Consider the following 14,812-nt stretch of genomic DNA (forward strand, 5'->3'; position numbering starts at 1 on the left):
TATTGCCAAAGTAAGGGAGTTCAAATTCTCAGTTGTTAAGCTAAAGCTGTACAGCATCTTGTTGGGCCAAACGTTGTGTACTGAAATATAGTTCTGAAATGTTTTGAAATTTATCTGTGGTTAGTTTTGCACAATTGAGGAATAAAAACTTACTTCTAAGTGCTTGATTTTAAAGCAAAGTAGATTTGGACAGGTTTCAAAAGCCATAATCAGCAGACATGTTTGGAATGTTTTAAGATCAGATATCTATATTGTTATCCATGAAGATTGGGAATTTGCAAGTCATTGTTCCATCCTGGGGGCTGCCTACAAACATTCACACTGCAGGGAAATGCAGGAGTCTTCTCCTGCAGAGCTTCCCATGAATCTAGTGTCAAAGCTAGATGGGAGTAAACTTCTATATAAACTAAGACACAATTCCACCCAGGCCCTATCCCTGTAACCCCATGTACTTGCCTTGCTAATCTGACCAGTAAATGTAAACATAATGCTGCATAGCACTTCACATAGGTGAAGAAATAATGCTGAGCGAAAGGAAGATATACATGAGGAAAGGTGGGTAAAGACAAAGTCAAAGAGATGAGTTTGAGGGAGGATCTTAGAACAGGAGGTGATAAGGTACGCTAGAGTATGACAAGAGGCACACACTCATGCTGTGAAGGTCATATTCAGGGATGTATGGAAGTATTTACATGACTGGTGTGGAAAAGGTTGCCAGAAAATGTGTCTGAGACCATTATGCTGGACTCAATAAACAACTGCTTCAACTGTGGGGAAGCACATTGGCACAGTGGTTAGCACTGCTGCCTCTCAGCGCCAGGGGCCTGGGCTCGATTCCAGCCTTGGATGACTGTGGAGTTTGCACGTTCTCTGCATGGGTTTCTTCTGGGTGCTCCAGTTTCCTCTCACTGTCCAAAGATGTACAGGTTAGGTGGATTGGCCATACTAAATTGCCCTTTAGTGTCCAAAGATGTGTAGCTTAGAGGGATTGGTGAGTAAATGTGTGGGGTTACAGGGATAGGGGGTGGGATGGCCTGGATAAGATGCTCTTTTGGAGTCGGTACAGAAACAAAATGCCAAATAGCCTCCTCTGCACTGTAGGGATTCTATGGTAATTCTTCTCCTTCTTGGGCAGTCCCTCAGGACCGAGGATAACTTTCTTCCACTCTAGGGTTGTGGATCCTGAGATGACATGAAAAGTCAAATGCTGGATCCACACACTGCCTCAGGTGGGGCAGGGAGTGCTTAACGAAGAGGGAGGGACTCGGATGTTGGTATGCTCTTTCCGCTGTTTGTGCTTGGCTTCCATCTGGGCCTGTTGGAGATGTTCAAATGGTTGGCACTTTTATGGATGCCTCTTCTCTGGTTTGAGCAGTCTTGTTCAAGAGATTTCCACATATCGATGGGGTTGTTGCACTATCCTTGGGGATTTCAATGCCAGAGTTGGGAGGGAAATAAACTTCTGGAAAGGCGTGATTGGGAACGAAAGTGTATAGAAAGCTAACACCAGTGGAGTCCTCCTTCTAACTATATGCCTAGAACATGGCTGGATCATAACACCCGGACTGCGATACTCCCACCCCACTGCGCTAAAAGATTAGCGCAGCAGGGCGTGAGAATCCCCCGGTGGCTTATTTGCAGTGTTTGTGCGAGCGTTTATGCCCTGCTTGTATCTCCCAGCACTGGATTTCTGGCGGCGTCTGCTCCGCACCGGAAATCGGCAGGAAGATGCACAGACCATTTAAATGATCATTTCAATATTATGTCTATCATTGGTAAGATGGGTATAGAGGGATATGGGCCAAATGCGGACAATTGGGACGAGCTTCGGGGTTTAAAAAAAAGGGTGGCATGAACAAGTTGGGCCGAAGGGCCTGTTTCCATGCTGTAAACCTCTATGACTATATGTGAGTATGATTAACAGGCCTGGGACTGAAGTCTCCGGGCCTGCTAGCGTCTCCCACCCCGCCAGAGTATTTCACTCCAGTGGGGATTACACTAGCTCCCCACTTCCGGGGAGCTAGCTGCCCAACCCCACTGGAGTGAAAGGGGGGGGGGGGCAAATCAGGGGCCCCCAGGGGGTTAGGTGGGTGGTGCCCTCTGGGCATTGGCACCCTGGCAGTGCCAGCCTGTGCCCCCCAAGACTGCCCAAGGGGCAAAGTGCCAATGCCCAGGGGGCATCTTAGCGCTGTCCACCTGACTTAGGGCAGTGCCAAGGGGGCAGGGCCTATGGAGGTGATTGGTGGGGGCGGGGGAGTCGCACTGCCACTCTGCAGTCGGGATTGGTGCGGGAAGGAGGGAGGCGAGGCCAGTGATCGGTGAGGCCGGGGTCGGCACCGTGTGGCTGGTGGGGGTTGGGACTGCGGTGGGGGGGGGGGGGGGGTGGGGAGGGTTATTGTTGGGGGCGATGGCTGGAGATTGCGGCAGGCCGGGAGGGGGGAGGTCAGGGCTGGGGTCGGGAATGGTCGGGGGGGCCAGCAATCGGGCCATTGGGGGGGCGGAGAGCTGGCGTTGCGGGGATCATGGGGCTGGCCAGTGATTGAGCTGGCCAGCAATCGGGAGGCCATCAGTGCGGGGCCCTGAAAGATCGGTGCATGCGCATTGGCCCACTCAGTGCGCTGATTTCAGCCTCTGATATTCATGCTGGTGACCTCGGAGTGTGGGAGATTCTTCTCTAAACTCCCACTGAGAAAACCAGCGTGAATTACTCCAGTTTTCACGCAAATTCGACACTTAGAGGTTTTTGGGAGAATTCCAGCCCCTATTTTATCAGAGAGATGAATACAAGACCTCATGGCAACACTCTTGTTCCAGACATTGGGATATGTCATCATCTGAGCAAGGGACTGCAAGGATGCTTGTTACACCCATGCCATGACGGGAACTGATGACTGCTGGACTGACCATTGCCCAATCTGGGTTATTATCTCCATCAACCTGGCCCAAAAACCACTGCAGCAGCAGGAAAATCAATGTCAAAGAACTTAAGGCCTCTCCGAAGAAAGACCTATTCAGTCAGCGCCTCACAAGCAACCTGGCCACACTCAACGAACAGGAACCACAGAATGTCCAGTGTCTGGTCTGCCCTTAAATCTACCATAATCAGCACCTGCAAAGATACTCACTCTTGCTTTCTCCACCAGGAAATATCAAAACTGGCTTGTTGAGAAAGACCAAGAGATCCAGGAGCTACTTTCTTGAACTGGAAGCACCATCAAAATTTGAGGGAAAGAAATCACGTCTACAAACAAACTAAGGCAATGGTCCAACAAATAAACTGACCTAAGGAACAGATGATGGGTGTAAAGAGTAACCAGAAATCCAGCAACTCACCAACAACCGTAACTTGCATGAATTCTCCAATGCATTCAAGACCCATTATGGTTCTAGCACCCAGCGACATACCCCAGCGAGAAGTATGAAGGGAGTGGCACTCATCAAGGACAGAAAGGTAGGAGCATTTTGAAGAACTCCTGAACCTAAACTCAGGTTTTGACTTGAGTACCTTCAACCGCATCCAATACCTGGAGTATTGTGTGCAGTTTTGGTTTCCTTATCTGAGGAAGGATATCCTTGCTATAGAGGGAGTGTAGGGAAGGTTTATCAAGCTGATTCCTGAGATGGCAAGTCTGTCATATAAGGAGAGCCTAAGTTGGTTAGGATTATATTCACTGAAGTTTAGAAGAGTGAGAGGGGATCTCATAGAAACTTATAAAATTCTAAACAGGGCTAGACAGAGTTAATTCTGAAAGAATGTTTCCAATGGTGGGGGAGTCCAGAACTAGGGGTCATAGTTTGAGGATAAGGGATAACCTTTTAGAACTGAGGTGAGGAGAAATTTCTTCATCCAGAGGAAGGTGAATGTGTGGAATTCACTACCACAGAATGCAGTTGAGACCAAAACGTTGTCTGATTTCAAGAAGAAATTAGATCTAACTCTTGGGGCTAAAGAGATCAAGGGATATGGGAGGAAGGGGGGGGGGGATCAGGATATTGAATTTGACGATTAGTCATGATCAAGATGAATGGCGGAGCAGGCCGAATGGCCTACTCCTGATTCTAGTTTCTATCCGCCACCACCTCAGCACAACCCCAGTCTGACATCAGATTTAAAAGACCATTCAATAGCTAAGAACCAATAAGGCTGCAAGCACAGACGGAATCCCGAAGTTGAAGAGCTCCTACTGGAGTCACATCACAGATTCCATCCAACAAGAGGCAAACAACTGCACCATTTTGGATGTTGACAACATGGCAATCGAGATGCATTAGATCAAACGGATGGAAGGGTCTTCTTTGTCACAACCTATTTTGCGATCTTATTTATAATAAGCCAGCAATAATGTGTCACAAAAGAGTACAATATTCTGTAGTGATCATCTTTTGATAATACAATATACGGTCGGTTCGGTTAGCTCAGTTGGCTGGACGGCTAGCTTGTGATGCAGAATAATGCCAACAGCGTGGGTTCAATTCCTGTACCGGCTGAGGTTATCCCTGAAGACCCTGTCTTCTCAACGTTGCCCCTGGCCTGCAGTGGGTGATCCTCAGGTTAAATCACCACCAGTCAGCTCCCCCTCTCGAAGGGGAAAGCAGCCTATGATCATCTGGGACTATGGCGACTCTACCTTTATACCGAGATCATGCCAGAAAACAAAAACTCAAGAAAATTCTCTGTGACTGTGACCATTTGGTAAACTAAAATTTAATATGTAGCTTATAAACAATAGGAATAGACTAAAGACAGCAAGTCTGTAAATTTTTAAAATTCAGATACTGTTTCGTCCTGCTCTATCCACACACTGTAGGTAACTCATTCTCACAAATTTATTATTTTAGAATGAAAAATTCTGCATATTTACAATATCTACAAGAATTGTAGTCATATTATAAAACTCTGCAACTTACGTGGTATTTCCCATGACATTACTCATATTCATTTGAACATTTAGTTGCTTCAGGTTGATTGCAAAGACAACTAATGTCTCCCAGGGCGCGGTTTGTTGGTTTGCTGTCTTTCCATTCTTATTAAATGATGGTGCAGTGATTTTGGTAATGGAATCTATCAACAACAGGAGAATATTTGCATAAATGTCAACTATAAATAAAAAGATAATGAATACATGCAGCATGTTCAGTGGATTCCTTTAAGCTGAATAGGGAAACAAATAGGTTAAAATTATAATCAAATTATTTACTCTATTGTAGGCTGTTATAAAATTAGAGCAAGTCCATCTTTATCCAGTGGGCTACCTATGCTATTTCTATTTTTACCACACATGCTCACTTTGTGTCTGTGCTTTGTAACTATGGGCAGTGGCGGGCAGCAATATTGGGACTCATGTGGCAAGAACAAGGCCACTATGGGAATAGGTAGTGGGGAAGACGACGGACAATCTGACAGATAAAGCAGATGTCTCGCCCACAGAGACAAACAGCATAAAACTGGCAGCACTAATGGGTATCACTAATGGAAGGAACACCATTGAAATTGGTGCCAGAGACTTTCCACATGATGCCGTAGTGCATCAATCTCCAAATTACATTCTGGCTTTGCAGAGATCATTCTGTCCAATATGGACCGAGTTGTCAGCTCCAAAAATTAAGTAGAGGTGCTCACCTGTCACAGCGCCACTCCTGACAGTTCTCACAGCTTCCAAGGAAGCCAAATGGCTGCCATCTTGGTTTCAGGAGCCACAGTTGACAGGGGCTTCTAGGGCAACACCACTTAAGCAATCTATTTTCATGCAGAGGAACAAGAGTGCCAAGACACCCATGACATTGTCTCTGTGGGAGAGGGCATCTTTTGTTCTCTCTTGGTCAACTGCATGTTTGTTTTCTTCTCCACTACCTCTTCTCATCGTTGCCTTGTCCATGCCTCATCAGACAGCTGGCCAGACTGCTCTGGTCTATGCCAAAATGCAGTAGTCTACCATCCAAATTGTAATGCTGCCCTGATAAGTCCTCAATAGAAGCTCAACAACTTTCCAGCTTTCCAAGATGTAGTCATCGATGAGGCACCGCTGGGATACATAAACAAGCACACCAGTTAGGCCTTAAGGGCTTGCACAAGGGCGATTCATAATTATTTAAGATGGAAGTAAGTAAGGAGGGTGGCAAGGATCAAGAGACTCTTGGTGTATTGAGGATGGTTTAGATGAAGTGGTCCTCAAGGAGCTATTCTCAGAGTTTTGACAACTCTGGATACTGGCTATACTCAAAGCCTCTCTTCTCCCCCTATTCACGCTCCTCTTGCTCCTAGTGTACATCTAGTTGCTCTGGTGGTGATAAAGGCTAGTCCTTCATGATGTCAAAGTTATGGAGCACGCAACAGACAAATATCTTCTGGGGGGAAAAAACAGTAAAAATTGAACGGATTAAAATTGGAATTTTTCAAATTTACTTTTCAAAGGGACCTTCGTTGATCTATATTTCAGAGATCAAATAAGTCAGAAATTGCTTATTTGAGCCAACGGAGAAACTGTGATGATAAACTACTGTTGCAGACAAATGCAATGTGCAATCTGACAATTTAATACAAGATGCACTGTACACAGGCATTTTAATCATGCTGATTATTTATATTGTTACTTTCCAAATTACCATGTTGCGGGCAAAGCAAAATAATGTCACTTGCTGCATACCACACCAAGCAGCATAATTTCCAATCAATACAACAAAATAATTCTGTTTGCATGTTTCGTTTACTAATATATGCAGTACCTTTGCCATTTATACCAGTAAACCATATTTTGCAATACAATTGTATAATATATGGGCACACAGCAACATGCGTGCATTTAACATCACTACTTATCTTGCTAACAATAATGCTCCTCAGTATCTACCTCTCCTTGGAACAGATGAATCTGAAATAGTTCTAGATCGAATAGATGAAGGGGATTTCACACTGTGAATCAGGCCAGCTGGCGATGTACTGCTCGACGTTGTGTGATCATTGAAGACATTTGCTGTCTGAGCTAGAAGTGAGTAATTAGAAGACTGTGCTGATTGCTCCCAGGTACGCCAGTAAGCCTTGCGTGTTGATTCAGGAGAAAGCTGCTGGTTTTCAATGGAATCTGGAGTCACAGGTCCGGAAGCTGTGAAAAGTTTTTTTTTAATTCCAATGTTAAAAAACTAGATAATTTATGAACTTCAATTAACTAAGTCTTCACAAAATCAAACACCTAACCTGTAATGGAAGGATGTGCAATGTCGATTTTGCATCGAGAGCCCTCCCAATTTTATGATAGTTTCAACTTTTGCATACAAATAGGATTACAACTCATTGAATCTTATCATGCCTGTGTCACTATCAAAGAGTTATCCGATTAATCCCATTTCCCTGCAAAATCTTGCTAATTTTTCTTCTTTAATTCGGAATCTAATTGTCTTTTGAAAGTTAATAACACAATAGTATAATTATTTTTAAAACTGTGCCACAAATGATCAGGTGATATTTTGTATCTATTGTACCATAAGGTCTCATTATGGGTATACATTTAACTAACTGACTTAAAATGAAATTAGAATTTTCAAAATAATGACAACACTAAAATTCAAGCAATGCCATGGCGAAATGACCACACTTGTCCCCGTGAACAGACTGGTTGCCTAATTAGCCATTAAAACCAGAAGTGAGTCGTTTTAGGAAATTTGGGATTCATGTGCCAAATTATTTGCATTTTAGACTGACAATACCAGTTCATCACTTTTTGGAATGTAAGGTACAGTCCTAAGTTTCTGCAGATGTTGGGAGAAATTCTCCCCAAAAAATTCGAAGTGTCTTATTCGCTTGAAAACTGGAGTAATTCACACTTTTTTTCAGCGGGGGTTCAGACAAGAATCTCTTTGTGCACTGCAGAGGTCACCAGCAGGAATATCATTAAATTTCAGGGGGCAGGGCCAATTCCCATTGGAGAGGCTGAAACCAGCGCGCTGAGCGGGCCACTGCGCATGTGCCGATCTGTCAGTGCTGAGATTGGAGCATGCGCAATAGCCCCGCACTGACAGCCTCCCTCTTTGCTGGTCAGTTTGATTGCAGGCCAGCCCCGCGACCCCCACAACATCAGCTCTCCGCACCACCACGACCCGATCACAGGCACCCCCCCCAATTGCCCCCCCATGACAGTTAACCACCCTCCACACCACCCCAACCCTCCATCAGGCTGACCTCGCCCCCTCAGCCCGCCCCCGATCGCTGGCCTCCCTCCTTCCTGACCAATCACTAGGCAAAGTGGCAGCGGGTCCCCCCCCCCCCCCACCGCAACTGATTGCCCCATCATCCTCCGCCTCCCAATAGGCCCACCCCTTGGTACTGCCCAATGGGCAGTGCAAAGGTGCTCCCTGAGCATTGGCATTTTGCCCCTTGAGCACTTCCAGGGGCACAGGCTGGCACTGCCAAGGTGCCCATGCCCAGGGAGCACCATCCTCCCACACTGCCTGACCCCTCGAGGGCCCCAATTGCCCATCTTCACTCCAGTGGGGTCGGGCCACTAGTTCCCCAAAAGTGGGGAGCTAGTGTAATCCCTGCTGGAGTGAAACACACTGGCAGGGTGAAAGATGCTGGCGAGCCCAGAGAATTCAGTCCCAGGCCCAATTATAGCATTTAAATAGTATGCTGAATAACATTTAAATGCTGACCCCGCCTCTGGGAGACGCAAGCACGGAGCAAACGCTCGAGGGAACCCTGCGAATCGGCCAGACGTGATTCTCCTGGCCCGCTGCGCTAAAAATTAATGTTAATATAAGTGCCAAACAGAATCTATGGGTGGAATCTTCTGCCTGGAATACAAGTTGGCGGGGTTTGGGGGAGGGAAGGAAATAAAAATGATTTCCTCTTGGGGGAAAGACTTGTGGCCCCCTGTGATTTTCACACTGTTTAGGTTATTATACATGCATGCACAAGGAACACATAATCTTGCAGCAGGAAACAAGTAGCAAGTCACTATCCCTGCCCTTATGCTGGCATCATATTTAAAGGGCACCTGGGACAGTCATTTACTCACGACAAGGCAAGAATTCCAGATCAGAATGACTCAGAGCAGACAATATGTAACCCCATGGTTCAGTGATGCCTCTCTCCAGGTCGCCCAGAAAGGCAGAAGGTCCTTTTGAGATGGCAACAGGAGGTCCTCCCGACCAAGGTGGCCTGGGCAGAGGCTGCAGTGGAGAAAAGCACCCATGGGGCCCATAAAATAATCAGACTGCAGTGTGGAAAATGAATGAATGATCTATTGTGCTCCACCAGAGAAGTGGCACCATCTACTCATTGCAAATTGACACTCATAAAGACATCAGATAATGTAGCATGCAAGTTTAGAGGGACGTCAGATATGAGTTTGGATTGCTGGAGTCAGCAGCAGGTGAGATTTGTGCACTGAATGTGTGTCAGCCACTTCATGCTGTCAATGTTCAAACAGCTGCAGGACACCTTGCTTGTTAATCACCTACTGGGGAGGACTCAGGAGCTGGTATAGGCATGCATGCTCCTAAACTGCCCATGCATCCACTGGATCACACTCAATCCTTCTGTCTGTCTGCAGGATAAGAACACGCATATCAGGATATTATATATCCTGCCATATATTAGAGAGTTGTTGCTACTTTCGAGGAGGAGACTGCCCAACTAGCCAAGGAAGACCAGGGCCATGCATGCACCAAGGGACTGACAGGACTACCAGGAAGCCAGTGAGGATGCCTCCAGTCTACAGTTGTCAGATGCGCCAGAGCTAGACATTGTTTTAATAAAGGAATTCACTTAAGCATCCACAAAATCTTTCTCTTCTCCACTCTAGGTACCAGCAAGAAAAGGAGGAAGGGAAAAAAGCAGGCCACCTCAGATTCAGCTCCACCTCCAACCCCACCTCTGAGGATAATGACTCAGAATTCTCAGAGGATGTACCATCATGGCGTTCACCTGCACCCCCACCGGCACATAGGTGTTCATCTAATTGGGTGCATGTTTGAGAGTAGGCTTGGGATCACAATCTGGTGAGCACCTCGCAGACATGAGTCCGCAGCTGACGGAGAAAGTGACAGCCGCGATCGCTTACACTCGGAGATGCAGGAAACCACTCCCCTGCTGAATCCCTTGCAGATGTTGAGCCTCTGGACTCGGCCATAAGAGACATGTTGGAGATGCAGAGACAGGCGGGAAACATCAGGCAGAGATGCCAAAAGCCGTTCACGACTGGAATGAAACTGCAAGAGTCTGTCTACACCCTGTCTTAGTGTCTCTGCTATGATGGAATTTGAACCCATGCCACAGAGCATTAGTCTGAACAGAGTATTTGCAGAGTATGCAGCAAAGTCATTACATTTCCTGTTGCTGTTGTTCTGATATGAGGCGAGGCAAAGCGTCTTCACAGGGAGTTAAACAGGCTATGTGCGTGGCAAACAACATTCTGGACACAGTGAGGGGGCTAAAGTTAAAAGAGTGAAGCTCTCCACTGTAGTCTGAAGAATGGAAAACCAGAGGCTTCCCTAGATATTAGGAAAATGGCAAGGTTTGCACGTCCAATCATTCCTGGCTGTTCTTGTTCACATATAATATTAAGCTGACATGCAGGTGAAGTTTGTAGGGAAGGAGGCAATGGGCATGTTAGTCTTTGAATGCAAGAGGGATCGAGTGTAGGATTAAATAAGTGTGTGTGCAGTTGACTGCAGCCTTTGTGACACCTCACAAAGAGATGAGCAGAGCAAACAATTCTCCATATCAAGGGTAGGAATAGACCGAGCATAAAGAGATTGCAATCAAAGTGCACTGGACTTCCTTAAAATACCAGATTATTATTCCATGAGGTGAGATGAATAGAATGGCTCTGCGTGCTGGACTGTGCAGGGAACTGAGGAGTTATCTTTGTGTAATATCAACAGACCTTACAAGGTTCTGCAGGATCCATACATGAAAAATGTTTAACTTGGCTGGGGTTTCCAGAACACAGTCTCATTGAAAACTAAAGCCGTCTGGGACTGAAATGTTTGGAACTCTCTACATTTGGGGTATTGAGAGTGGTTGGACCTCCACACCTCATAATGCACATGAGGCACTGTCATTGACATGGGGTTGCTGAGAACGAGTGGCGATCAGGAATCAATTCCAAGAACATTCCTGATCAAGATTCATGGAGGAGCAATCCCGAGGAGCCAAGTGGTCTACTTTTGCTGTTCTTCCTTATGTGCCCATGTTTCTGGTTCTGCCTGAAAAAGCACTCTTGAAGATCTGGGAGCAAACATAAAGGTGACATGACCTTTACAACCTGCCATGATAAAAAATCATGCTGCTTTAAAGTTGCCATGCACACGGATTTTGTGAAAGCATGAAAACAAATTTCAATTCTGAGGTTCCTGAGGTTGTGCAAGAACAGAGTGCTGTGCAGGTTCTGATGCGTGCATTTGGCACAAGGGATCTGCACAATTTGGTGCATGCAAAGGATCACACCACAAGCAGGACAGAAGTTAAGTAGTGCAATTTAAATTAGCTGTCATAAATCAAGGTGCATGAGAGTAAACTACAGTGTGTATTACAAATAAGAAGCCATGGCCTGCCTGTCAGCCAGCAGAGGATTGAAAACAATATTGTAAAGGGCAAGTATTGCCAGCTTACTCTGCTTCAAATCTGTTGGCTATTAGATTGTCACAGGCTTATCAGTCATATCGTACCTTTGTAACATACTGATCTCATTGTCAGAGGAGATATTTAAGTTCTTCATGCCTTCCTCTTCAAAAAAGACATCTCTCCCCTTTGTTGCGTGAGGTTGTGCAGTGCACAGCAGACAACGATGTTCTGGGACACACAATGTGGAGAATATTGGAATGCCCTGCCTGAGCAGTCAAAACATCTAAACCCCATCTTTAGGAGGTTATCGCCTGCTCAATCATGGCCCTAATGGAGGCCTGTGAGGCAGCGTGTCTCTCCTAAGTGGCACTCTGCAGATGGCAAACTGGCATCTTCTGCCAGGTCCCTTGTTCCCAAGGAACCAGCCCTTCAATCACAGAGGTCCTTCAAAAAGTTGTAGCACCCTCGAGTGGTTCAGAATGTAGGCATCATGAGAGCTCCCTGGGAACCAAGCACAAATATGCAGATAATCACATATCACCTGCGTAAAGAATGGAAACCATTCCTGTTGATGATTGTGAATGGTTGACACCAAGGAGGTCGCAATGTTATGTGTGCGCGGTCAATAGCTGTTTGTATTTCCAGAAAGCCTACGATTGCTGCAAAACCTAAAACTCTGGCTGCGTGGCTCTCGGGATCCAAGTTGAATTTGACAAACTGGTGTGCTCTCTTGAAAAGGGCATCGGTCATCTCATAGATGCATTTTGTCCATCACTGATTAGGAAATGTCGCACAGGTCCCAGTGGAACCCTGGGAGAGATGTTTAGGGCCAATGGTGACCTTCAATGACAATGGCATGGAATTGCCTCTAAGTCCTTGTGAACTTAGGTCTTCATGGAGCAGCTGGCATTTGCAATCATCCACATTCTGGTACATCCTAAGGTGTCTCTGACATTGCCTTTTGCTCACCTGCAGACAGCTGCACCACCTACGATATACTCGAGTTCGGATCAATGCTCACTGTTGCTCCGGACCCTCTTCATTAACTGATTTTTTGCCTCCAACTAAATTAAGTTACCCCACTACCTAACTTCTCACTTGAGGTGGGCCCATAAGAATCCACTCTATAAATCCTAATGTAAGAATCAAAATATATGATATTCACTAGAAATCCATTAAAGAATTCAGGAGAACTTTATGTAACCAGAGACAGAACATAATGTGGAGTTTGCTACCACATAGAATTGTTGAGTTGAAAAGCAAGGATGCATTTAAACAGAATTCAGCCAATACATAAGACATAAGAGAGGATATGGTTACATATGAGTTGTAGCCAGCGAGTTGCCTAAAGTGCCTCTATTCCTGCTCCTGCAGTATTAGCCATAATCTATCCTTTGTCTGCGTTTACATCTTAACTATATATTGTCTCTCAGTGACATCATCCAAAATCTCAAGTATACTGACAACACCCAGCTCTACCTCACAATTATTTCTTTTGACATCTCCAGCATCTAAATTGTTAGATTACTTGTTTAAAACCACTTGTATGAATCACTGAGGAATGCCAAAAAACAGAATGCACTTTGTGGGATGGGGAGCTTCAATGTCAACCAGATGGGCTTGGTAGAGGCAACCAAGTTCTGAGGACATTTTTGCTAGGATGGGCCAATGTGGAATAGTAAAGGAACCAATAAAATCTCACCACTGTTTAAAGGCTACGTTCGCATTAGTAGAGACTTTATTTAGTATTATCTCCAGAATGAGGAGATCCTTCATTATGTTGCGTAGTAACTACCATGCTTATTGGGCCAGACCAAGGATAGATTTATCAGTTCAAAATTGGGCTTCCATGAGATGCTGTGAGTTATCAGCAGAATTATATACCACTCACATCACGACCTAACATATGTATCAGTCCTTCTTCACTAGTAGGCAGGGAAATCAAAGGAGGATTGTAGGAAGTCATGCCAGGAACACACTTACTATACCTTAGAAGAGGCTTCAACCTAGTGAAGCTCCAACACAGGCTATCTACATACTAAACATGTGACTTTTGGCATTAACAGAGTTAAATGTTTCTACAACCAATCGATCAAAACAAAGCTCTATAAGCCGGCAGGTGAACACTATCAGTAGAAAGACTGCAATGGGTCAAGGAGAAGGTCTGCATGTTGTGCAAACTTAAAAGGGATTGTGTCATTAGCTAATTTTTCTTTGTGGAACTATGAAACTACCCTATTTGGATGTGGAATACAGAATAATAAATAATAAAGAGGCATCTGAATTTATTTTTAAATCCTAGTGCACCAAACCATTCATTAACAGGTTTTGGATTGAACGAGTTCTGGGCAACCACTTTCAAGTCAGGAGTTTCCATATTTTTTAGATTATAGTCTGAAGCAATTTGTCAAAGGTATTTACTGTAATCATTATTTCATTGAAATTATATATAGCTTTAACCAGATCATGTATAGTGAAGGAAGGAATGCATGACACAAGATAGGCCCAAATGAAGAAGGCCATTGGCCCATCATCTTGTTGTCTTAAAATCACAGCATCCAACTATTTCTGAAAAAAATGCAGTCTTTCGGCCCCCCCATTAACCTGCCTGGGAACTGCAGTGCGGCTCCGTTATAACGCGATGGTTGGGGTCCATAAAATGTTCTCGCGAAAAAAGCGGGGTCGCACTAAATTTGCCAATCATGAGCGGAAAAAAAGGGTCCAATGATTCATCGCGTTATATCCGAATTCGCGCTAAATCGGGTCGAGTTAAATCGGGGTTCCACTGTATTTGGTATTGGTCTTATGTTTTATCATTTTGAACTCATGTTTATTTACTGTCATGATTCCTTTGCACTTCAAATCTATATCTTCCATTACTCTCAAATATACCTTCGAAAGTTCACACCTCAATTGCCTTATTTCAAGGTGGAAAAAACCCCAGAATATTCTAGTCTTTCCTTATAATTCTTTTTTAGACATGAGTGATCCATTGTGTCATTGCCTCCATGGATTTGTTGGCAAAAACTGGACAAAATATTTAAGGTTTTGTCTAACCCAGGGCAAACCACAACACAACTTTCTCTGACTTAATCTCTAATGTTTTGGTTATATCATTCAACATTCCACGTTTACTACTTTGGCGTTTTTGAATATCTTGAGTATCATTTCTATTAAAACTCATTGTCCCTTTCATTTCTGTAGTTTAGACAACATTCATGAAGCGTCATGGCCGGAATTCCCCCAAAACAT

At 44.8% G+C, this 14,812-nt stretch overlaps 1 protein-coding gene across 9 annotated transcripts in view; it reads right to left on the reverse strand.

Annotated features, from left to right (window-relative positions):
* kiaa1109 (KIAA1109 ortholog) overlaps positions 1 to 14,812 on the reverse strand; it is a 449,716-nt gene that overhangs the window by 24,471 nt on the left and 410,433 nt on the right. For all 9 annotated transcript variants that reach the window (XR_013497649.1, XR_013497648.1, XM_078211413.1 and 6 more), the window contains 2 exons: positions 6,849 to 7,100; positions 4,909 to 5,062 (listed from right to left, as the gene is read on the reverse strand). Coding sequence is in view for 7 of the 9 variants with exons in the window: in XM_078211413.1 (XP_078067539.1) it covers positions 4,909 to 5,062; positions 6,849 to 7,100 (406 nt within the window). In the remaining 2 variants the exon portion in view is untranslated. The remainder of the gene's footprint in view (positions 1 to 4,908; positions 5,063 to 6,848; positions 7,101 to 14,812) is intronic.

Source organism: Mustelus asterias, chromosome 1 (assembly GCF_964213995.1).
Source record: "Mustelus asterias chromosome 1, sMusAst1.hap1.1, whole genome shotgun sequence".
In the NCBI taxonomy this organism is placed as follows: domain Eukaryota; kingdom Metazoa; phylum Chordata; class Chondrichthyes; order Carcharhiniformes; family Triakidae; genus Mustelus; species Mustelus asterias.